General features: G+C 38.3%; 2 protein-coding genes and 1 long non-coding RNA gene across 6 annotated transcripts in view; 1 reads left to right on the forward strand and 2 right to left on the reverse strand.

The window, feature by feature from the left end:
* The window catches only part of LOC127160056 (SLAM family member 9-like), a 23,590-nt gene extending 22,388 nt beyond the window's left edge, over positions 1 to 1,202 (reverse strand). For all 3 annotated transcript variants that reach the window (XR_007826637.1, XR_007826636.1, XR_007826635.1), the window contains exons 1-3: positions 1,107 to 1,202; positions 532 to 846; positions 70 to 384 (exon numbers count right to left, since the gene is read on the reverse strand). The gene's annotated coding sequence lies outside the window, so the exon portion shown is untranslated. The remainder of the gene's footprint in view (positions 1 to 69; positions 385 to 531; positions 847 to 1,106) is intronic.
* LOC127160058 (uncharacterized) lies at positions 22 to 10,035 on the forward strand. The gene is made up of 3 exons (XR_007826638.1): positions 22 to 157; positions 261 to 427; positions 9,920 to 10,035. It is a non-coding gene; the product is annotated as an uncharacterized LOC127160058 (long non-coding RNA).
* Positions 9,870 to 11,457, reverse strand: LOC127160057 (natural killer cell receptor 2B4-like). Of its 2 annotated transcripts, XM_051102736.1 has the most exons (5): positions 11,043 to 11,457; positions 10,641 to 10,964; positions 10,369 to 10,457; positions 10,170 to 10,272; positions 9,870 to 10,030 (listed from the first exon to the last, which is right to left on the reverse strand). In XM_051102736.1, exons 1-5 carry the CDS (start codon positions 11,083 to 11,085, stop codon positions 9,879 to 9,881), a joined length of 711 nt encoding a protein of 236 aa, XP_050958693.1. In that variant the 5' UTR covers positions 11,086 to 11,457; the 3' UTR covers positions 9,870 to 9,878. The 2 variants fall into 2 exon arrangements, with proteins under 2 accessions (XP_050958693.1, XP_050958692.1); XM_051102735.1 differs by having other exon boundaries at positions 10,170 to 10,457.
* Positions 11,458 to 24,307: the final 12,850 nt, after the last annotated feature.

A 24,307-nucleotide genomic window follows, 5' to 3' on the forward strand; every position in this document is an offset into this window, starting at 1 on the left:
GGAAAGAAAAAAAGTGTTTGTTTTTTTTTGAGAACCTGCACCAAAATAATGACGACACTCACCACTTACATCTTGACGCACCTCCACGTGTCTGACAAAACCGACTAATGTCCAGATGTTGAGTCTGGTTGCTGATGGGATTGTTCAGCACACAACTGTAAGTGTTTTTATCCTGATATTCCACCTCCAGAGGTAGAGAAATGCTGCTGATGAGATCAGACACACTAATGCTGGTCAATAAACTGTTTCCTTTGTACCAGGAGAGAGTCACATGACTCACATTCAACACTGAACACAGCAAAGAACAATTCTGACTTGACGATCCTGAAGATGAGGATGAGCAGTTTGAAGAGTTTCTGATGATAACAGGAACGGGCAGACAAGCTGGAAAATATAAAAAAAATAAGACAAAATAAGAATACTTAAGGTGAGTATTATTCTCACTTATTTTAAAACTTTTTAAGACCTTCGGTTTGAGTTTATCACAAGATTTCAAAGAAATGCATATGCACATTACATTCAAATACTCACCATAGACAGTAACATTGAAAAAAAACGATATGTATTTTATCATCTGTAGCTCATAAAGTCCAGAGTCTGTGGTTCTGATGTTCCTGATAGCCAGAGATCCAGTTTGGTGGTCGATCTTAAGTCTGTCTCTAAATCTCTCAGCATTGAAATAATTAATTACAGGTACCCCCTTATTAAATTGTATGGCTATTAATGTTTTTTCAGGTCCAAACGTCCACTGTATGTAACTTATATTTTGTGTGCGTATACCAGTAACACTAGTGTGTAGAGTAACAGAATCTCCCTCCATCACTGACATCTTCATTTCATCTGAATCTGAACCAAACACACCAAAATAGCAAGATTAAAAGAACAGTTCACCCCAAAATGAATTATTTGCTTCTGTGGAACACAAAATATATTTTGAAGACAATACAACATTGCACCGTACTGACATGCATTGGTTTCGCACACAAACATTTTTTGCGTTCCACAGAAGAAAGTCCAACAGGGTTGGAACAACCTGAGGATGATTAAATGAACAGAATTTGAGTTACTCTTATTTAACTTGAAGCAATAAAAAACTTTTAACTCACCAACCAGATGCCATAAACAGAAGAAAATAAGTACGTAAAACATTGTTTTTCAACCGTATGAGAAAATGGAGGAAGTCTAATGAAGGAACTCTTCGGTCTGTAAGTAAAAAAAACTACTCCAGCTGTCCTTCATGTGGCTAGATGTCTGTTCCTCAGTAGTCACGTGTTACATTGTGTACTTACAGAGTTGGGAAGTAACATAATATATGTAAATTAGTCATGAACATAAATATGTAAGGACTTGGCACACTTAACTTTGGTGTCAGTATTTTTATCAGGTTTCTCACTTACCAACTTACCAACCAAATGCAAATGACCAGTTTTCTCCAAGCATTAAAGACGCTTTGGATGCTACAGTCTGTATTTTACAGGAAAACTGTTTTGTAAGTTAAATGTGAGGTAAAAGTTAAAAAAAAAAAAAAACTACACACTCACTCATATTGAGGTCATGCGATTAAGGAAGTGAGTTTTATTTGACATTTATTAAAAAAGTGGACTTCTCCCAGAATGATTCATATATATTTTTTTTTTATCAAACTGATACACATTGTTTACATATAGTTAATGTGTTAGTATTTGAGTGCATTTGTTAGTATCTCCAGCAAACCCTTCAGCAACATGGATTTAAACCTAACAACTTTCAGTTGACGATCAGTTCAAACTGACTCCATTGAGTCCAGACTGAATGACATATTAAACAAAGAAGAATCTCTAATATTCAACAACATGCTCTAGATTTCAGTTTGTGAAGAAGCAAAGCAATCATTTTTAAATGATGAAAGAAAGCACATAAATTAATGCAGTGTTCCTGCTCTTTATGACCAAGGAATTTTAATGACTTTTGGCAACTACTGACTCCTGACTTCATTTAACAACTGACTGTGATGTCCTCTTCTTCTTTTCAACTTTTCTGGATCTGATGTCATAAACCACTATGGCCACAGTAGCCACGCCCACCACAGCAGAGATGACCAATCGAATCATAGCTTCAGTGAAACCGAAACAGTGAATTCGATCTGAAGACAGAAAAAGGGGCTTCACTGAGAAGCAGTGTTTGGACATGCAATTTTCTTACAGTTAGTCCACAAGTTCTGACGCGTATCTTTCTTATTGAACTCGTTTACTCACGACTCGGAAGTCCATGAATTCCTTATGTTTCTTCGTTTATTTTCAACATCAAACTTTCAACAGTTCTTACAGTCTTTTTGTATAAATCCACTCGGTTTACAACAACTTATCTGCTGTATCTTGACAAACTGTTATTCCAGTTATGACTGTTTTAGATTACGGTCAAAAGCTTGTGTCCTCCAAAACTTGCGCATCTTACAAACTTCTCCCTTGTGTCATTAATCATGCAACTACGCAATTACGGAATGACATCACTAGACATGCACAGTAAAAAACTAATATGAACTGAAAAATATACAGCATAATACAACACAAATTATGATCATCATAAATGAATGTTTAAATAATAAATTACGAAATATGGCTCTTACAAGCAGCATTATGACAAACAACTTCTCAACAGAAAAAAACAATGTATTTGTGGTACATTTTTCTATAAATATATCACCGCTCCATACCTGGACAGAGAAGTGAAGAAAGAACACGTTAAAATGACACACAAAATGGTGAGGAAAGGAAGAACATGTTTAATTCATCCACTCACCGTTGACAGTAACATTGAATAATTCTTTTATGGATTGAATGTGCATTCGATAAAGTCCAGAGTCTGTGGTTCTGATGTTTCTGATGGTCAGAGATCCAGTTTGACTATCAATCCACAGTCTGTCTTTGAATATCTCATTATCATAATATACAATATCCAGTTTCTTCACATCAAACCAAATGACTCCTACTATACGAGTATCTTCAGGTCCAATCCACAACTGTACACAAGGCATTTCATGTCTGTGTTTCTCAGTAATATTAGTGTGTAGAGTGACTGAATCTCCCTCCATCACTGACACTGATTTTTCTCCATCTGTATCAGAAGCAAACACACCTAGATAATAAAATTAAAGACCAGTTCATGTAAATCCTCAGATTGAACTGAACCTGGAGTCATGAAAACATGTTTAACTTACCAAGATGATGGCACAATCAGAAGAAAATAAACATGTAAAACATTTTCTTACAACATGTCGATAATCTCAAATAAAATATGCTGATTGTTTTAGTATCTTAGATCTGTAGATTATGAGTCTAATGCAGGAATTTATCTTTGAGTAAGAACTTCCTCAGTCTTCACTGCTCTATTTATAGTTAGTTCTCTGTTCCTCAAACTCTTTTAAATCATGATACAGTATATGAAGAGTTCAGATGCAAAACCAGCTGACGTCTTTCTTTAAAAAATGCATTTTTTTATCAGGCTCAGATGTATAGGTTTCTATGTAAGTAACGGTACTTCTGATTGGACTGAGGCTGGAATTTAGCGAGTTTGAAGAAAAAATTATTTGATGGACGTATAATATGTGTCGAGAGCATTCACTCAGTATCATTATCTCATTTTTGACCGAGATGGCTTTTAGGTGGTTTTGCATCTCAACTCTTCATATACCATTGTCTATTTTTAACCAGTATTATTCGATTTTTTTTTTTTAACGTCTACAACTACACCAACCCTAAACTTAGCCCTTACTGTAATACAAAAACAGTATTATTGTTGTACAGTGTGACAAAAATAACGTTAGATTGATGTGCACGTGCCCAGTAGCTAGAGCTGTATCCCTTGTAGCCTTAACTGCGGGAAAGCTGCCCTCTCTTAACTCTCAAATACGGTATTACCTACAACCTGAATGGATAGTTTTTTTTTATAAATTTTCACAACCAGGTAACATGCATTTACATGAGAAAGGCATAACTAGCAAACTGTAGGCTAACTAATGGTGAGCGGGCAAACCGCTAGTCATCGAGACATTATTTCAGCCCCGCCCAAAAAATCATGGACAAAAATGGTGAAAAACGATTTAACGGTCCAACTCTTTAATTCAGTACTACATAGTTCATGGTCTTTGTAACATGTTTTCAGCACTACATTTCTATTTCTATACATTTCTATTTTCAAAACTAGCACATTTATAGTGGGTTTAGAATCAATTCTCTGAAGTGCCTTTACACAGACTTTAATTATGACTGTTTAGTTAATAGACCAATTTGGAGTAGATGTCACAGTTACGTCACTTGCAGCTGCGCGTGCATAGTGGTTGCAGGAAAAACACTGGTTGGAGGTAAACGGGTAAAATCCATGGAATAAGAGGGAAAAAATATTTGTTTGCCTTTTGATGTCAAAATCGGAATGCAAATAATTTTTTATAGAACACTGTCGTCAGAGACGCCATTTGAAGGTAAACGCAGACGTTTAAATTGACATATTATGGATGAAACTGCTATGATTACTTTTAAAATATAAATTTGATTTATACAATAGGTATACATAATATTCACATATGCTGTTCATAGGGGACGTACTGTATTAGCCCTACGGTTACAACATGAAATATTATTTATTATTATAAACATTTCATACAACATTTATTTATTTTATCTTACAATTCTGGCTTTTTTTCTCGCAACTGCAAGTTTATATCTCCTAATTCGGACTTTATAACTCGATTTAACTCAAAACTAAGTTTCTTAATGCTGATGGGGGAAAAGCCAGAAGTGTGGGATATAAACGAGGGCAAAACAGAGAATGACAAATTGTTTTTCCCTTATTGGAATTGTGAGATATAATCTCAGTAAAGTCAGAATTTTGAAATATAAAATCAATGTAACTTTTTTTTATTCTTTTATTTCACGGCTCCATAGACTGCAACTTAAACCGTCCACAAAAACGTCATCCCTATTTCAGATCTGTAAGACTATCCCACTATCTAACGTCAGTTTCGTTGAATAACAGTGCTTATCGCTGGAAAATGACATCTATAATTTTTTTTTAAAACTAACTATTTTGTACCGTATCCGTGTAATTCTCTAGCCGTAAAGGCTATCTCTCCCGGGTTTTCTGCAACCATGATGCGCGCACATCCCGAATGTTTACAAACAAATAATTGATTGTATCTGTTATTAATAAAGAAACCAACAGATAGCACTATGTTAACTTAAATGTTATAGATGCTGTGCAAGATACTCTACTGAGATTCTAAAATACTCTTCTTGTGCCCAAATGTAAAAACATATGACACATTACTCGGGGACTGAGTGTGATATTCTCCACTTGTGTCCAGCTCTTCGGGATCTGATGTCATAAACCTCTAAACAAAGACTTCCTAGTAGAGTTTTCAGAGTTTGTAGGGGATTTGATCACTAAACACTACCGAATCCGTATTTTAGGTGATTTAATGTCCATGTATGTTGCCCCTCTATGCAGCTAGCTTCTGAGTTTTTAAACATCACTGACTCTTTTAACCTGCTGCAGTGGGTTAATTATCCCACACACATTCATGGACACATTCTGGATCTAATTTTTCAGTCGGGGTTTAAATCATTGCGCAGCACAGAAACTGCACTTGTAAAAGTTCTTAATGATATTTATATGGCAACAGATTTAGGAGACTAGATTTGTCCTCTGCATTTGATACTGTTGATCATGCGATCCTTAGCTCGTGGTTGGCATCTTGTGTTGGGCTGGGGGGGCTGTTTTAAGTTGGCCTAAATATTTTTTAGCCAATAGAGGTTTCTCTGTAAAAATAGGACATTTTTGTTCCTCCCTTTGCAATCTATCCTGTGGTGTGGCGCAAGGTTCTGTTTTAGCTCCTGTCCTTTTTTCTCTCTATCTTCTCCCTTTGGGTTGCATTTTTAGGAAACATAATGTTTCATTGCACTGCTATGCTGATGATAGGCAAATTTATATGCCTTTGTCTATAAAAAAAAAAAAGAAAAAAAAGAGTTCTCTTGGCAATCTAACAGCATGCCTTGATGATGTGAAAGCAAGGCTTGCCAAGAATTTTCTTTTCCTGAACTTAGACAATCATTGTTTTTAACCCTTGTTTTTACCTTGACCTTGAATCTTTAAATCAATTCATCTCTCCCAAAGTACAGAATCTAGGCGTGATGGTTGATAATTGCCATTGCCAAGATAATTTGACAAGCAGATTAGCACAGTCATTGGGTCCAGTTTTTTCTTTCTCCGTTCTCTATCGAAAATCAAATCTTGTCTCCCAAAGCGTTCCTTGGAGATTGCTATCCATGCTCTCATTACCTCACGCTTGGATTACTAAAATTCCCTCTATTTTGGTATAGCTAAGTCCCAAACGGCACGCTTACAGGTCGTTCAAAATGCTGCGGCGAGATTCCAGAAGGGAAGGAGGAAATTGAGTCATGCTACCCCCCTTCTAAGATCTCTTCACTGGCTTCCGATTCATTTTAGAATTGAATTTAAAATGTTATTATTGGTATATAAATCATTAAAGGATTTAGCACCTTCTTACTTATCCGATCTTCTTCACCGGTACTCTTACACTAGAGGCCTTAGATCTGAATTTAAACTCCTCCTTCAGATACCCAGAACCCGGCTACAATTGAGGGGCAACTGAGCTTTTGAAGTGGCTGGCCCCACACTGTGGTTCATGGTCCCACTCTACAGGTGCATCTCAGTAAATTAGAATGTCATGGAAAAGTTTATTTCAGTAATTCAACTCAAATTGTGAAACTTGTGTATTAAATAAATTCAATGCACACAAGTAGTTTGTAGTTGGTTCTTTTAATTGTGAGGGTTTTGGCTCTTATTTAACAAAAACCCACCAATTCACAAATCTCAAGAAATTAGAATACTTCAAAAGACCAAAAAAAAAAAAAAAAAAAACATTTTTAGTGAATTGTTGGCCTTTCTCGAAATTATGTTCATTTACTGTATATGTACTCAATACTTGGTAGATTCTCTATGGGGTTCAGGTCTGGTGAGTTTGCTGGCCAGCCAAGCACACCAACATCATGATCATTTAACCAACTTTTGTTGCTTTTGGCAGTGTGGGCAGGTGCCAAATCCTGCTGGAAAATGAAATCAGCATCTTTAAAAAGCTGGTCGGCAGAAGGAAACATGAAGTGCTTTAAAATTTCTTGGTAAACGGGTGCAGTGACTTTGGTTTTCAAAAAACACAGTGGACCAACACCAGCAGATGACATTGCACCTCAAATCATCACGGACTGTGGAAACTTAACACTGGACTTCTCCAACCTTCCTCCAGACTCTAGGACCTTGGTTTTTTCTAAATGAAATACAAAACTTGCTCTCATCTGAAAAGAGGACTTTGGACCACTTGGTCCATTTCTTCTTCTCCTTAGCCCAGGTAAGACGCCTCTGACGTTGTCTGTGGTTCAGGAGTGGCTTAACAAGAGGAAAACGTCAACTGTAGCCAAATTCCTTGACACGTCTGTGTGTGGTGGCTCTTGATGCCTTGACCCCAGCCTCAGTCCATTCCTTGTGAAGTTCACCCAAATTCTTGAATCGATTTTGCTTGACTAGCCTCTCAAGGCTGCGGTTCTCTCGGTTGGTTGTGGATCTTTTTCTTCCACACTTTTTCCTTCCACTCAACTTTCTGTTAACATGCTTGGATGCAGCACTCTGTGAACAGCCAGCTTCTTTGGTAAAGAATGTTTGTGGCTTATCCTCCTTGTAAAGGGTGTCAATGATTGTCTTCTGGACAACTGTCAGATCAGCAGTCTTCCCCTTGATTGTGTAGCCTAGTGAACCAAACTGAAAGACCATTTTAAAGACTCAGGAAACCTTTGCAGGTGTTTTGAGTTGATCAGCTGATCAACCTTATTCTAATTTGTTGAGATAGTGAATGGGTGGGTTTTTGTTAAATGTGAGGCAAAATCATCACAATTAAAAGAACCAAAGACTTAAACCACTTCAGTCTGTGTGCACTGAATTTATTTAATACACAAGTTTCACAGTTTGAGTTGAATTACTGAAATAAATGAACGTTTCCACGACATTCAAATTTTTTGAGATGCACCTGTATATTTTATAAAGTCCAGAGTCTGTGGTTCTGCTGTTCTTGATGGTCAGAGATCCAGTTTGATTGTCCATCTGAAGTCTGTCTCCACTTTTCTATAAGTAAGAACTTCTGCTCCAGTCTTCACATGTTTATAAATAGTTGATGTCTGTTCCTCAAACTTTGGTCACACGAGTCCATACCAGCACAACTTATTTTTTTCATCTATCAATTTTTGGTCTATTATCACTGTTTGTTTGTTTGCATATCTGGATACTAAATTTCAATTCTGTTCAGTTCCTAAATGATAAGTAGGTGAATTCACCTATAAACTGCACACTCACATAGGCTATACTGAGCTCATGCAATTAAAGGAAGTAACTTAATTTGACACATTTATTTTTGCTGATTTTTGCAACAACCCTTCTACAATTTACAGCCATTTAAACAAACAACTTTCAGTTCATGATGATCAGTTCAAACTGACTCCGTTCAGCCCTGACTGAACGAGAAGCAGTTTGCTTTAGATTTCAGACATCTTTAAAGAAGTGAAATATGCAAAGCAAAATTCTTGATTTGAAAAAATGAACCACACAAATTCTCAAGCAAAAGTTGATTCAGACTGCAACATTAGCATCTAGCAGAGTTCTCGCTCTTTTTTTTGACCAGTTCATTTCCAGGACTTTTGACAAGAAATTACTCAGAAGATTAATTAATTCATGGCCCGTCATCAGCGACTGACCATGTTCTCAGCGTCCTTTCTTTTTTTGAATCTGATGTCATAAACCACTACAACAGTAGCCACGCCCACCAAAGCAGAGATGACCAACTGAATCATAGCATCAGTGAAACCACAACAGTGGATGTGGTTTGAAGACAGGAACATGTCTTATTGAGAAAGTGCATCGTGATATACAAAAACTAAAAATACAAAAAAGTGAAGAAAGGACACATTAAAATGCACAGGCGAAATATACATGTGGGACGGGTGGGACATGTCCCCACCACTTAAAAAAACAAAAAAAAACAAAAACAAAATACACACAGATGTGTCCCTCTTCTTGATACGGATCACTGAAAAACATATTTGATTTTTATTAAGGTGGAAAAAAACATGCATTAGAACCTAAAACCCCTAATTTGCCTGACGAAAATTCTACCACTAGACTATTTAAGACTGCAAATAATTAGTGTGTATCTATGTATTTATTTAATGACATGAATTATCTTGAGGATAATAATACATATATATAGTGATGTAAGAAAAAATTATCAGGGTAAAAAATAGTTCCATGTCAATACATTAACCCCCCCCCCCCACCCCTGTACAGATGTAGATTCACACCATATCCATACTGTAATAAGTCAAATGTTACAGACTCTGTGCAAGACACAGACAACCAGAATCTTATTCTTTTATTTTTATTAATCACACTGATAAAGGTTCTTTACATATAGTTTGCATTTGAGCATGTAAAATGAAACCCCTCAACAATCTACTGGGATTCAAACAAACAACCCTCAGTTCTTCACGATCACTTCAAACTGACTGTTTAGTCCTGACTGAACAACAAGCAGATTCAACAAAGAAGAATCTTTTATATGCCACTTTAGATTTCAATGATCTTTGAAGAAGCGAAATGTCCAAAGCAATATTCTTTATATGAAAACAGAAATCACACAAATATCTGTGCAAAAGCTGATTAAGACTTTGCTCTTTTGGCCAGTGATGGTGTTAATTCAGATCAGTTTGCCAAGGGATCATTTTGATTATAGTCTAAAAAATAAATAGTAAAAAAAAAAAAAAGTGCCCAGAACATATGGCTTATTATTCAGGGACTGACTGTGATGTTCTCCACTTGTGTTCAGCTCTTCTGGATCTGATGTCATAAACCACTATGATAACAGTAATCACACCCACCACAGCAGAGATGACCAATCGAATCACAGCTTCAGTGAAACCGCAACACTGAACAGAATCTGAGGAGAGAAAAAGAGGTTTTATTGAGAACCTGCTCCAAAATTATGACAAACTCACCAGCAACATCTTAACTGAAAGAAAAAAAAAAACATTTATATGTTGCGTTTTCTATGAATATTAATATCACCACTGACATACCTGCACATGTCTGACAGACTTCACTGATGTCCAGATGTTGAGTTTGGTTGCTGATGGGATTGTTGATCACACAACTGTAAGTGTTTTTATCCTGATATTCCACCTCCAGATTTAGAGAGAGACTGATGCTGAAATCAGACACATTGATGCTGGAAAATAAACTGTTTTCTTTGTACCAGGAGAGATTCACATCACTCACATTCAACACTGAACACAACAAGACACATTTGGACTCTGATGATGAAGAACATGTAGAGTATCTGGTGATGACAGGAATGGGAAGACGAGCTGTAAAACATGAGAGAATAAGGTGAAATAAATTACTACATACTACAGGAATATTGAGGGAATAATAAACAAAAGCACTATCAACAGTATCTGTGGCTTCTTAATATCCTTTGAACATATTGAAATATATGAGGTTTTTAAAAATGTATTGTTCGTACATGTACATAAATTTCAACTACTCACCATAGACTGTAACATTGAATAATTCTTCACATAAAAATCGACTAATCAGTTGATAAAGTCCAGAGTCTGTGGTTCTGATGTTCCTGATGGTCAGAGATCCAGTCTGTTTGTCTACCTGTACTCTGTCTCTGAATCTCTTATCATAATATTTAATATGATATGCCTCCTCATGACGCCAAAAACCTTTAGCTATGTGAGTTTTTTCAGGTCCTAACCACCTCCACTTTATAAGACGTATAAGACGTCTTGGTATCTCAGTATCAATAACATCAGTGTGTAGAGTGACAGAGTCTCCCTCTGTCACTGACACTATCTTTACTCCATCTGCATAAAATACAACAAGACAACAAGATGAAACAACAATGAACTAAACCTGAAGCCATAAAAACATGTTTAACTTACCAATCAGATGCCACAAACAGAAGAAAATGAATGTGTGAAACATTTTTCCCAAGTAGGAGATCCAAGATTCACAGATCCAAAATGTGTCATTAATCTTCTAAAAATCTCCTGATGCTTTCAGTATCTTTAAACTGTAGGTACTGAGTCTAATGGATGAACTTCTCTGATCACGATAACATTTCCTTAAGTCTTCACACTGCTATAAATGGCTGAATGTCAGTTCCTCAAAGTCACATGTTACAGTCTATGAGAATATCAGCAACTACATTTTATAGTAACCACCCAGCCGGCACATGACCGACCTTCAACGTTGAAATTTGGTTGAAATAAGGTCAGTTGTTGTTTCAACGTTGAAACAACGTTGATATTATGTTGAATGCTAAATGGTTGAAGCCCAGTCAACACAAGACCGAAATTCAACATTAAAATATGGTTGAAGTAACATCAGTTGATGTTTTAGTGCAGGGGTGCCCAAACCTGTTCCTGGAGATCGACTTTCCTGCAGAGTTTAGTTCCAACCCTAATCAAACACACCTGTCTGTAATTAGCAAGGGCTCCTTGAGATCCTAATTAGCTGGTTCAGGTGTATTTGGTCAGGGTTGGAGCTGAACTCTGCAGGAAAGTCGATCTCCAGGACCAGGGTTGAGCACTCCTGTTTTAGTGAAACAATACCTTTTGGGCTCGTTGAAAACCAGTCGTGCTGCTGCATTCTGAATCATTTGTAGAGGTTTGATTGTGCATGAAGGAAGACCGGCTAAAGGAGCATTGCAGTAGTCCAGCCTAGAGATGACCAGGGCCTGGACAAGAAGTTGTGTGGCCTGCTCTGTTAGAAAGGACCTGATCTTTCTGTTGTGTAAGGCAAACCTGCAAGATCAAGCAGTTTTAGCTATATGGTCTTTGAAAGTCAGCTGGCCATCAAAGATGACACCAAGATTTCTGGCAGAACTTGATGGGGTAATTGTTAATGTACCTAAATGGGTGGTGAAATCTTGCTGTAGAGTCGGAGTGGCAGGGAAGACAAGGAGCTCAGTCTTTGCCAGGTTGAGCTGTAGGTGATGTTCTTTCATCCGTTCCGAGATGTCCGCCAAGCAGCTAGAGATCCATGCAGCTACCGTTGGATCATCTGGTTGAAACAAAAGATAGAGCTTTGTGTCATCAGCACAGCAGTGGCAGGAGAAGCTATTTGCCTGTATGATGGGCCCCAGTGATGTAGTGTATATGGAGAAGAGGAAGGGTCCAAGAACTGATCCTTGAGGAACCCCAGTGACCAGATGATGTGCTTTGGATACCTCTCCTCCCCAGGCTACCCTGAAGGTCCTACCTGTGAGATAGGATTCAAACCAGCAAAGTTGAATCCCTGTGATGCCCAGCGATGAGAGGGTGGACAGGAGGATCTGATGATTCACTGTGTCAAAAGCAGCAGAAAGATCCAGCAAAATGAGAACTGATGATCTGGAATCAGCTTTTGCAATCCGCAAGGCTTCAGTGACTGACAGTAGTGCAGTTTCAGTTGAGTGGCCACTCCTGAACCCTGACTGGTTAGCATCCAATGAACTGTTCTGTGCGAGAAATAGTGATACCTGGTTAAAAACGACTCGTTCAAGTGTTTTTGCTTTGAATGGAAGGAGAGAGATCGGTATATAGTTATCTGTAAGTGAAGTGTTTAGTGTAGGTTTTTTGAGCAGTGGGGTTACCCGAGCCTGCTTGAATGCAGTGGGGAAAGTGCCTGTGAGGAGAGATGTGTTGATGATGTGTGTAAGTGCTGGTAAGAGTGTAGGAGAGATTGCTTGGAGAAGGTGAGAGGGGATAGGATCTAGTGGGCATGTTGTAGGATGGCTGGAGAGGAGAAGTTTGGATACTTCTGCCTCAGAGAGGGGACAGAAGGAGAAGAGTGGGGTGTTAGCTGTGGATGTTGTCTGTATTAGTTCCTATACGTGTGGAGCCGAGAACTGGCTGCTGATAGTTGTTTTGTCAGTAAAGAATGTGGCGAAATCATTGGCTGTTATAGAAGTGGTGGGGGGTGGTGTGGGAGGGCAGAGGAGCGAATTGAAGAGTGTTACGTGTTTTGTTTTGAAGAGTTTACGTGTGTCTGGAGCATTGTTGATCTTGTTGTGGAAGTATGAGGATTTGGCAGTGTGGACTTGAGCAGAGAAGGATGAAAGCAAAGACTGGTACATACTCAAGTCAGATGGATCTTTAGATTTGCGCCATTTTCTCTCTGCTGCCCTGAGTTTGGACCGATGTTTGCGGAGAATATCGGATAACCAGGGGTTAGGAGGGGTGGCCCGTGCTGGCTTGGAAGAGAGAGGACATATATCATCTAGGCAAGAAGTTAAAGTAGAGCATAAGGTGTCAGTAGCTGCATTAACCTCTAGAGATTAGAAAAACTAAATACATTTCACTACCATGCTGAAACAATTCCTGTTGGTTGTTTTACCTTACTGCTTTGACCATGATTGGTTAAGGTGGCTGTCATCCAGGACGAGAAGTGTGTTCCTGCACAACCGGAGGCTGCGGTTTCAGGACCGCATTTCTAGGACCGCATTTCTCGGACCCTATAGTTTTTTTTTATTATTTTATTTATTTATTGTATATATGTATGTATTAGCGTCTCATACTATTTAATAGCGCTTGCTATTCAATTCTGTATATTATTATTTTATAAAGAAATATGTAGTTGTTTAATTGTATACACTTAATTATTTTCCAAACCAGCTCCTAACCCTTAACATACCCATTGGTAACCTGTTTTAAATATTTAACCTAATTTATTTCAATATATTCTATATATATTCTGGGGTTAAATTCCATTTTCTTGTAAAGAAAGACATTCATTAGCCGCAGCACAGCGATTCACGTCTGATGTGTGACACGCATAAAGTGCAATAAACGGTAAAACAATTGAGCTACAAATTGCTTGTTCATTAGTACATTAATAAATGTAATTTTATTTGAATACAAATGTTAGTTTAACATTCAGCAGAACAATTATCTGTTTTGCACAGCTAAATAGGCTAAATGGAGATTGCTGACAAGCCTCAAACACAAGTTCACACCAGCGCTTTCATTAAAAATAAGATGGAAGGATTAAAAATGAATAGTTTTTGTTTTATGCTTGAATCAAATCTCCTCTAGATGGCGCTGTCACAAAAAATAGGGTCCTAGAAATGCGGTCTTGGAACTGCGGTCCTGAAAGTGCAGCCTCCGGCTGTGCAGGAACATATTATTGTCCAGGACACTGGCCAGTGAAACTGTGCGCGCTTTTTCAAGTTTGAAAATACGACCATTACGTCGTCTTTGTGAGTGAGGCTGTGAGCTGCTCATAGACTGTATGGGAGCTGCCGCTCACTGAAATTATTTGGTCCGTCCAATTATTTTATATTTGCATGTTTAATTTTTATTTTGAGCGAATCGGAGTTGTGAAATGTCAACGCAGAGAACAAAAACCGCAACACAGAGGAAGTAGATGTGATCTGCGAGGTCCTGCAAACATACAGTACTTGCTAAATCAGGTAAGAAAATAAATGTTTATTATTACCTTTCAAAAATAGTACAAGAGTTTACAAATGGGTAAAGGACATGTAACCTGCAGAAGTTAAATACCTGTGTGTGTATGTGTGCGCGTGCATATGTGTACTGCTTAATCACAGACATTAAAAGTTAGATGCTAATCGCAATTAGCATATTAACAGGCTAGGGATATTGGCTCATTTGGTGTTATGTGTTGCTGGTATTTGTTAATGTCTGTTTTTCAGAGGTTCACTTTGATTCACATGTGAATGCTATGCATTACTGTAGGCGTGTTTAAATTTTTAATCGTATAATAACAGTCTCAAAGATGACATTCTGTTTTTTTTTTTTTTAAAGGAATGGTATAAAACGAAATACAGATTTTTAAGAACTTTTCAGTAAACCATTTATTCTTTCCCCTTGTAGAGTCAAAGGATCCAGCTTATTATTGGCAGTATATATATATATATATATATATATATATGTGTGTGTGTGTGTGGCCCTGGACCACAAAACCAGTCTTAAGTCGCTGGGGTATGTTTGTAGCAATAGCCAAAAATACATTGTATGGGTTAAAATGATTGATGAGAAATGATTTTCTTTTATGGTAAAAATCATGTTTCATGAAGATATTTTGTAAAATTCCTACTATAAATGTATGAAAACTTAATTTTTGATTAGTCATATACATTGTTAAGAACATTATTTGAAGAACTTTAAAGGCAATTTTCTCAATATTTAGATTTTTTGCACCCTCAGATTCCTGATTTTTAAGTAGTTGTATCTCGGCCAAATATTGTCCTATCTTAACAAACCATACATCAACGGCTTTTTTATTCAACTTTCATATGATGTATAAATCTCAATTTTGAAAAAAATGACCCTTATGACTGGTTTTGTGATCCAGGGTCACACACACACATTATATATATATATATATATATATATATATATATACATATATATCAACAGCAATATCAATCTCAGCACTGCGCCACCGACGGTAGTTGGTCCATTATCACCAGATTTTTTGGTCCATAGTTGGTCGATCAAAAAATCTGCCACTGTCACAGCCCTAGTAACCAGGGTTAATTTACTCCTGGTCACAACTATTTCTGCATATATGTGTGCTTTTGCAACTACTCACCATATACAGTAACAGTGAATGATTCTCTTGTGAATGGACTCTGCATTCGATAAAGTCCAGAGTCTGTGGTTCTGATGTTCCTGATGGTCAGAGATCCAGTCTGACTGTCTACCTGTACTCAGCCTCTGAATCTCTCATCATAATATGTAATATGATACGTCACACTATTACGCCAAAAGACTGTAGCTATGTGAGTATGTTCAGGTTGTAACCACCTCCATTCTATTTGATATAAAAAACTTCTTGGCATCTCAGTATCAACAACATCAGTGTGTAGAGTAACAGAATCTCCCTCTGTCACTGACACTATCTTTACTCCATCTGCATAAAACACAAGACAACAAGATGAAACAACAGTGAACTAAACCCGAAGCCCTAAAAACTTGTTTAACCTACCAATTAGATGCCACAAACAGAGGAAAATGAATGTGTGAAACATTTTTCACCAGTAGGAGATAAAAACACTCCACAGATCCAAAAAGCCACAGCAGAAATGTGTCATTAATCTACTAAAAATCTCCTAATGCTTTCAGTGTCTTAGAACTGTAGATACTGAGTCTAATGGATGAACCACGATAACATTTCAATCTTCAAACTGCTATAAAAGGGCTGAATGTCAGTTCCTCAAACTCTCACAAGTCACATGTTGCAGACAATGAGAATATCAGCACAGTTAATTTTTTTAGTAAACATTTACTCCTGGTCACAACTATTTATGCATGCTTTTTGCATATTACATTTAAATGCTTGGGTCCAGAATGATCAGTCACATTGTGTTTACGTTCTTCATCTGAGATGAGTTTTATTCATGTATTATAGATATATTCTCTAATTTGTTTTACTGAAAAGTTTTGTATGCACAAGTCAAATTTGCTGTTCACATTAGCTGAAAAGCAGTCCTACACCCATAAACTACACACTCACACATACTGAGCTCATGCAGATCAGAAAGTGACTTTCACACATTATTTGTGCTGATTATCTGTTTTGTCACAGTCAGTGGTTTTTTTTGCGTTCGCACATTCACACTTACTTTGGGTTCTAATATGCCATTCTCTATAGCCTTTGTCTGACGGTAATTTTCAGAAGAAATGAGAGTCAATGTTTTAAAGATGCATCATAAATCAGCCATGTTGGTGGCACTGAACGTAAACAACGCCACTGAACCGAATGAAACTAGCTTGTTTTGCGGATTACTGCTGCTAAAAATGGTCAATTATTGTCTTGTTTTGGGCTCTACTAATCAATCAGACCAGGAAAAAACATTTGGAGTACTATAGACTGCCAAATGTTATAACAAATCAAGGAGAAGAGTGCAAAAAACTGTCTGAGGAACAAAAGGTACTTTAGGTAGGTACTTTAATGTCATCCACCGATCGGTGTGCGCAGCGCAACTTAAAGCCGCACGCACCGTACATAACTAAGATAACGCGCACCAGTGCTGTACAGTGTGGCATATGTGTCGAACGTATGAAAATAAAAATCAGTCCGTGCGTTCAAATTTACCTCAGTAGAACGCGTGCATGGATTTTGCATGGGTTTGAGTCTGTTTACAAACCTGTTGTCTATTGAGAACATTTTAATGACATGATTTTGCTCCAAATTCATTTAATAACATCAGTCAAGTTTTTGAAATAACTTCCTTTTTGTTCTGATGTGGTTTCACATCACAGAATGAGGCAAATCATTATTTTACATAGTATTCTATAATGTGATAAAGCCTGTTGATTAGCATCGTATTACATATTCATATAAAAATTCCCGATATGGCTCGAAGAACAGAGATAAACCGCAATCGTAATTTAGTCGCAATCGTACAGATATGTTTCTATGTTTCATGAGTTAAAACTCATGAGTTTTATTCAGATACGCGAAAGCGTATGCCTTTGTCCATATTAGGGATTTCCTGTATGAATGAAACATTCTGTTACATGTATTACATATATTAACGCCTTAATTTGGGTAATAGGAATAATAATACTTCTCTCTAAGTTTTTTTCTCCAGTGTAGAGGATTTTTTCTCTCAGTGAATGCATAAGATTTTTATACCTTTATAAACATTTTAGGGGCGGTTTCCCGGACAGAGATTAAGCCTAGTCCTAGACTAAAGTGGCCCTTTAAACCAGATTAACAGTAATCTGCTTTCTTTGTCATGGTTTTAAATAGTCTTAGACTTAGTCTAGTCAGGAATTTAACAGGCTGATTTCCTGAAGGAAGACTAGAGCTACTTCAGGACTAAATTGAAGCTTAAATTAAACCTACCAGGAGGCAGGTTTAACTTCAGATTAACATTGTGTTTCCAGTCTTCATATATCAAAATGATTGGTATCCTTGGTGGATGTAAACAAAGAAGCCTGTGAAAATAAATCTGCACTGGTAATTTTACTTTAAGTATAATGAAAAGGAATGGAAATGTCACTATGAAAGTTTTTTTTTCTCTCACACACTGGCCACAATTAATAGCACCCTTTTATTCAATACTTTTTGCAACCTCCTTTGGCCAGTTTAACAGCTATGGTCTATCCTATAATGCCTGATGACTCTGAAAAACACTTGACAAGAGATCATATACCATTCCTTCATACAGATTCACTCCAGACCCTTCAGATTCCCAACTCCATGATAAACTCTCTTGTCTTCAGTTTTCTATAGGGTTTAGGTCAGGGAACTGGGACATCCATGGCAGAACCTTCATTTAGTGCTCAGAGTCCCATTTTTTTTTTTTTTTTTTTTTGTTTTTTGTTTTTTGTTTTTTGTTAATTTTGATGGTCTTCATTGTTCTGCTGGAAGATCCAACCATAGCTCATTATGACTCCAAGACTATTTTCTGCAATTCTCCAACTTTCTTCCTCACATTGCATTAAGACAGTTTAGACACAGACAAATCACTGTAGGCAGATTGTTAACATTTCCTGTTGATTGGAACTATCTGCAGAACTCTATTTTTTTGTGTCATTATGATGGATGATAAAGGGAATTGACCTTTGTGTTCCCTCATATTTATATTCCTGTATATATTTATTCACCCTGGTGTTCTAAAATGTAAATGTAAATGGGAATGTGCAGTAGATCTTCAAAGATTTTACTCATAATAATTTCTAGACCAATGTGTATTAGAGAAAAAAATATTTTCATAATGTGATTTTGTTAAAAAAGAAAAGATTTTTGTGATATATATATATATATTTTTTATTTGAATTTATCTGCCATTTGAAGGTAAACGCAGATGTTTAAATTGACATATGGATGAAAACTGCTATGATTACTTTTAAAGTATAAATTTGATTTATACAGTAGGTATATATAATATTCACATATGCTGTTTATAGGGGACGTACTGTATTAGCCCTACAGTTAAAACATGAAATATTATTTATTACTATTAACATTTTACACAACATTTATTTATTTTATCTTACAATTCTGGCTTTTTTTTTCTCGCAAATGCAAGTTTATATCTCCTAGTTCGGACTTTATAACTCGATTTAACTCAAAACTAGTGAGTTTCTTAATGCTGATGGGGAAAAAGCCAGAAGTGTGGGATATAAACGAGGGGAAAACTTTTATTCTTTTATTTCACTGCTCCATAGACTGCAACTTGAATCACCCACAGAAACGTCATCCCTATTTCGGATGTGTAAGACTATCCCGCAATCTAACGTCAATTTCGTTGAATAACAGTGCTTATCGCTGGGTGACAAGTGTGGTGCACCCAAATTGGTGCAACCACATTTGGTGATATATACTAATTAAAAAAAAAAATTAGTAATTCAACCTCTTTTGCAATTCAGCAAATAAGTACTTGTAATTTAATGAGACAGTGTAGGGGGACCGGAACCTTTAATGCGATTGTTATTTGTTCCCGGGTGCGCATACTGATGAAACCTCTGGTTTCCGGTTAGACGTAATCTGGAGAAAGAAAGGTGTGGCCCTGTGTTCCTTGCGTCTCAGTCTTTCATTTATTTTACAGATCACAGTTCTTTTTGTCATTGTGACCACCGCGCCTGGGGTCCGTAACAAACTGTGGGGGCTCGTCCGGGATCTCTCCTCTTCAGTCGTCGAGGGGCAGATCCAGAGATACTAGGACAGTGACAGCGATTGAGCCACTATTTCAGCTGTGCCAGCCAGTGGGTGTCCAAGGAGGGATGACGATCAAAAGTGAAAAAAAAGTGATCTTCGCCTCAAAAGGGAGCTGGACTGCTGTAAAGACAGAATAGTGCGCACTCATCACTATAGGGCTGCAGTAAATGGTAGAATTAACTGAAATTACACAAGCATAATGTCAACAGAGCGGAAGAAGCTGGCATGGAGCATCAGGAGGCGTTTGTTTTCACTATCTAACATACAGCTCTTCGAGCTAGCCACGAATATTGCTACAGACAATGGAGACCCAGTCCGGTTTAAACAGACTGACGAAGAGAGCTGTATGGACTATGTCACTGCCTACATTCAGTCTGACACTGCGCAAAGTTCTCAAGGCCTTACAACGCCATGGAGTCAAACTGAAACCAGAGAAGTGTGAGTTGTTCCGCAAAGAGGTTCGGTATGTTGGCCGTCTAGTGTCTGCTGAGGGAGTGAAAGTGGACCCTAAGGATATTGAGGCTGTGCAGGCACTCAAACACAGGAGACCCCAGACAGTAGGAGATGTCAGACAGCTCTTAGGATTCCTGAGCTATTATCGGACATATGTGCAGGACTTCTCACGCATTGCAAAACCTCTGTACGACTTGCTCCAAGTCAAGACTGACACAACCCACACCAAACCAGCCAGAGGCAGAACAAAACATCCCCAACAGTCATCCCGAGCTCCGATACAATGGGAAATAGAGCACCAAGATATTCTCGAGCGCTTAGTTGACATGTTGACCCAGCCACCAGTGTTAGCCTATCCAGACTTCACTCGCCCCTTTATACTTCACACCGACGCTTCGCAAAAAGGCCTGGGAGCGGTTCTGTATCAGAATCAGGACAATAAAATGAGGGTAATAGGCTATGGGTCACGCACTCTAACACCAGCCGAACAAAACTACCACTTGCACAGCGGAAAGTTAGAGTTTTTAGCCCTCAAGTGGGCAGTTTGCGACAAATTTAAAGATTATCTGTTCTATGCACCCCATTTCACCATCTTTACAGATAATAATCCCCTGACGTATGTCCTAAGCACAGCTAAGCTAAATGCTGTTGGACACCGCTGGGTCGGACAACTCGCAGATTTCCACTTTGATGTAAAGTATCGCCCAGGGAAAGTCAACATCGATGCAGATGTGCTGTCTCGCTGTCCACTTGACATTGACACCTTCATAAAAGAGTGTTCGGAAGAACTGTCACAGGATGCAGTCAGTGCAGTTTGGGAAGGGAACAGGAGGGCTAAGCAAGGAGATGTACCATGGGTTGCGGCCCTCAGCCTGGCCTCCGCAGATCAGCCACTCAGAGAGCCAATGCAGACTATCAGTCGAGACGAATTAGTCCAAAAGCAAAGGGCGGATCCGGCGATTGGGAAAGTCCTAGAAATGAAGGAAAACAACATCACGCTATCAGAAGAGGACCGAGCTAAAGCTGATATTAGCACCAAAAGACTTTTAAGAGAATGGAGTCGATTATACATAGAGAATGGCCTCCTGTACAGGAAGACCACAGAACGGAAACAGCTGGTCTTGCCTTCTGTATATAAACAGGTAGCTCTCACACACCTCCATAACAACATGGGCCACGTTGGCGTGGAGAAAGTTTTGAGTCTGGCCAGGGAGCGTTTCTATTGGCCTTTCATGAAGCGAGAGATCGAGGAATATGTAACAAGGAAATGCTCCTGTATTAAGAAAAAGAAACCGGCAACACATGAAAGAGCACCCATGGGCAGTATCACATCTAATGCCCCGCTTGAACTAGTTTGTATCGACTTCCTCCACTTAGAGTCTTGCAAAGGTGGCTTTGAGTACATTCTAGTTTTGGTGGACCATTTCACCAAGTTCGCCCAGGCTTATCCCACCAAAAATAAGACAGCTAAAACAGCAGCTGATCGCCTCTTTAACGATTTCATTCCAAAGTTTGGATACCCATCTAAACTCCACCACGATCAGGGTCGGGAATTTGAAAATGAATTGTTCAAATCACTCAGACAACTCAGCGGTGTGGGTCACTCGAGGACCTCTCCATATCATCCTCAAGGCAACCCCGTTGAGCGAATGAATCGGACTGTGTTGCAGATGCTTCGTACCCTGGGAGAAAAAGAGAAACAAAATTGGAAGGATCATTTGCCCCATGTCATTCACGCTTACAATTGTACTAAGCATGAGACCACAGGGTTTTCACCACATTACCTGATGTACGGCAGGCATCCTCGTCTTCCAGTAGATCTTCTTTTTGGCCTTTCGACGGAAGATGCTGAAACGCCACATGGATATGCTGATAAGTGGAAAGGGAAGATGGTGGAGGCATACCGTATAGCAAACACAAACAGTCGACAGTCAAGCTCTAAAGGTAAAATATACTATGACAAAAGATGCAAGGGAGTAACACTACAGCCTGGGGACAGAGTACTGGTGCGCAATCTAAGTGAGAGAGGTGGGCCTGGCAAATTAAGGTCTTACTGGGAACAAACCATCTATGTTGTGAGAGAGCAGGTTGGAGACAATCCAGTATACAAAGTAAGTCCAGAGACAGGAGGACGTCCATTCCGTACACTACACAGGAACTTGTTGCTGCAGGTAAATGATTTGCCAGTAGACATAGTCCAGAACCCCACTGCCAGGCCACAAAAGAGAGATAAAAGACCCAAAGAAAGATCAAAGACTCCTGACCAATTACAAAGCCCAGAAATCAGCGACTCAGAAGATGATGTACCCCTCTATTGGTTTCGTGCTCCCGTTAACCATCCTCAGACTGAGCGCCCGCACGCCACTGAGCAAACTCGCATTGTGTCACATCGCAGACCCGAATCAGACAAGAATTGTCAAGTGGAGCAGGAAAGATACGTTGATGCTGAAAAGGAACAAGTGACAAGCATGGATAATGTAGAAGGCACAGACTTACCTCTGTCAGATGATGGGCAGGAAGAGCCCCAGTTTCATGAGGAAACGGAGAGTCAAGAGTCCAACTCCCAACCCGTACCATGTCTTGAACCAGAACAGGATCTAAACGTAGAGGCATCACCCCGCTTGAGGCAATCCACCAGGCAGAGACGACCAAAGAGGATATTCACTTATCCATCCCTGGGCCAGCCAGACTATCGGTCTTGTCCAACTGTGAACGCAGTCAACGTCCAGCCGACGATGTATCCTTTATTGTATTACCATGCCTTTTACCCACAACCCCCTCCCCTTACCACAAACCCTTTTTTGCAGGTACCATATGCAGTTCCTTGCTTTTGAAGTAAAAGACACTAAATAACTATTCAAAGACACTGCATAAGAGACTTTTTGAGACTTTTGAAAGGTTACAAAAGTTAATTGTTATTATGTGTATTGTTATCTATCAGCTGTTTAACTGAAGTGTCAGGAGCCACTTTTATTGCTGGGGAGTGTGTGGTGCACCCAAATTGGTGCAACCACATTTGGTGATATCTAATTAAAAAAAAAAAATTAAGTTTTATTCCTTTAAAATTAGTAATTCAACCTCTTTTGCAATTTAGCAAATAAGTGTTTTGTTATTGTTACCACCGCGCCTGGGGTCCGTAACACAAGCACATGTAATTTGCGGAGAACATTTTTTAAATGACGTCTAATATAATATAATTTTTTTTTTTAACTAACTATTTTGTACTGTCTCCATGTAATTCTCTAGCCATAAAGGTTATCTCTCCCGAGTTTTCTGCAACCATGATGCGCGCACATCCCGAATGTTTACAAACAAATAATTGATTGTATCTGTTATTCATAAAGAAACCAACAGATGGCACTATGTTAACTTAAATGTTATAGATGCTGTGCAAGATAAAATCAGAAGTCACACAGACATAATCACTGAACAAACCAACTCTAATCTCGACACCATAGTATTTACGTCCAGCTTTTTGTTTTCTCTTTTGTCAGCGGTGAACTTCAAATTACCAGCTGCCACTGTATTTCACACAGACTGAATTTTTTAGCTGTTAAAAAGTGTGCACCACTCAGATTCATTGATACACTTTTATTTTGCATTATCACATGGATACAGATTCTTTACATATAGCTGATATGTTAGTATTTGAGTGCATGAAATATTCTCAAGAAACCCTTCAACCCTACTGAGATTAATGGGTTAATTATCCCACACATATTCATGGACACGTTCTGGATCTAATTTTGTCATATGGTCTATCAATCACTGACGTTGAAGTCATTGATTCTGCTATCTCTGATCACTTTCCTGTAAATGTTTCTTCCACTGCTTTCTCTTACACCTGCCTCTGGTACTACACAAGCTAGTGCATATTTACCTCATTTTTGTGAGGATTATGTGAAGCTCTATAATAAGGTCTACCCCCCTTTATTAATAGAGTCTCTTTTATCTGATCTGGATACTGAACACCATTTTGCTGTTTTAAATACTGTCTGGACAGATATTTTAAACCTTACCTCCTTTAAGCTCTTGAAGCAAAAATCTGTATCTAAATTAGAGCCATGGGTTGATC

The sequence above is a fragment of the Labeo rohita genome, unplaced genomic scaffold (genome assembly GCF_022985175.1).
Source record: "Labeo rohita strain BAU-BD-2019 unplaced genomic scaffold, IGBB_LRoh.1.0 scaffold_284, whole genome shotgun sequence".
Taxonomy (NCBI): domain Eukaryota; kingdom Metazoa; phylum Chordata; class Actinopteri; order Cypriniformes; family Cyprinidae; genus Labeo; species Labeo rohita.

What these genes read in the sequence shown, in the direction of transcription:
- LOC127160057 (XM_051102735.1), bottom strand. Translation starts at nt 11,085, where the DNA reads ATGTTTCACACATTCATTTTCTTCTGTTTGTGGCATCTGATTG. An exon ending in ATTCAATGTTACAGTCTATG is followed by an intron (nt 10,458 to 10,640) that starts GTGAGTAGTTGA and finishes CATGTTTTACAG; the next exon opens with CTCGTCTTCCCATTCCTGTC. An exon ending in AGTCTGTCAGACATGTGCAG is followed by an intron (nt 10,031 to 10,169) that starts GTATGTCAGTGG and finishes TTCTCTCCTCAG; the next exon opens with ATTCTGTTCAGTGTTGCGGT.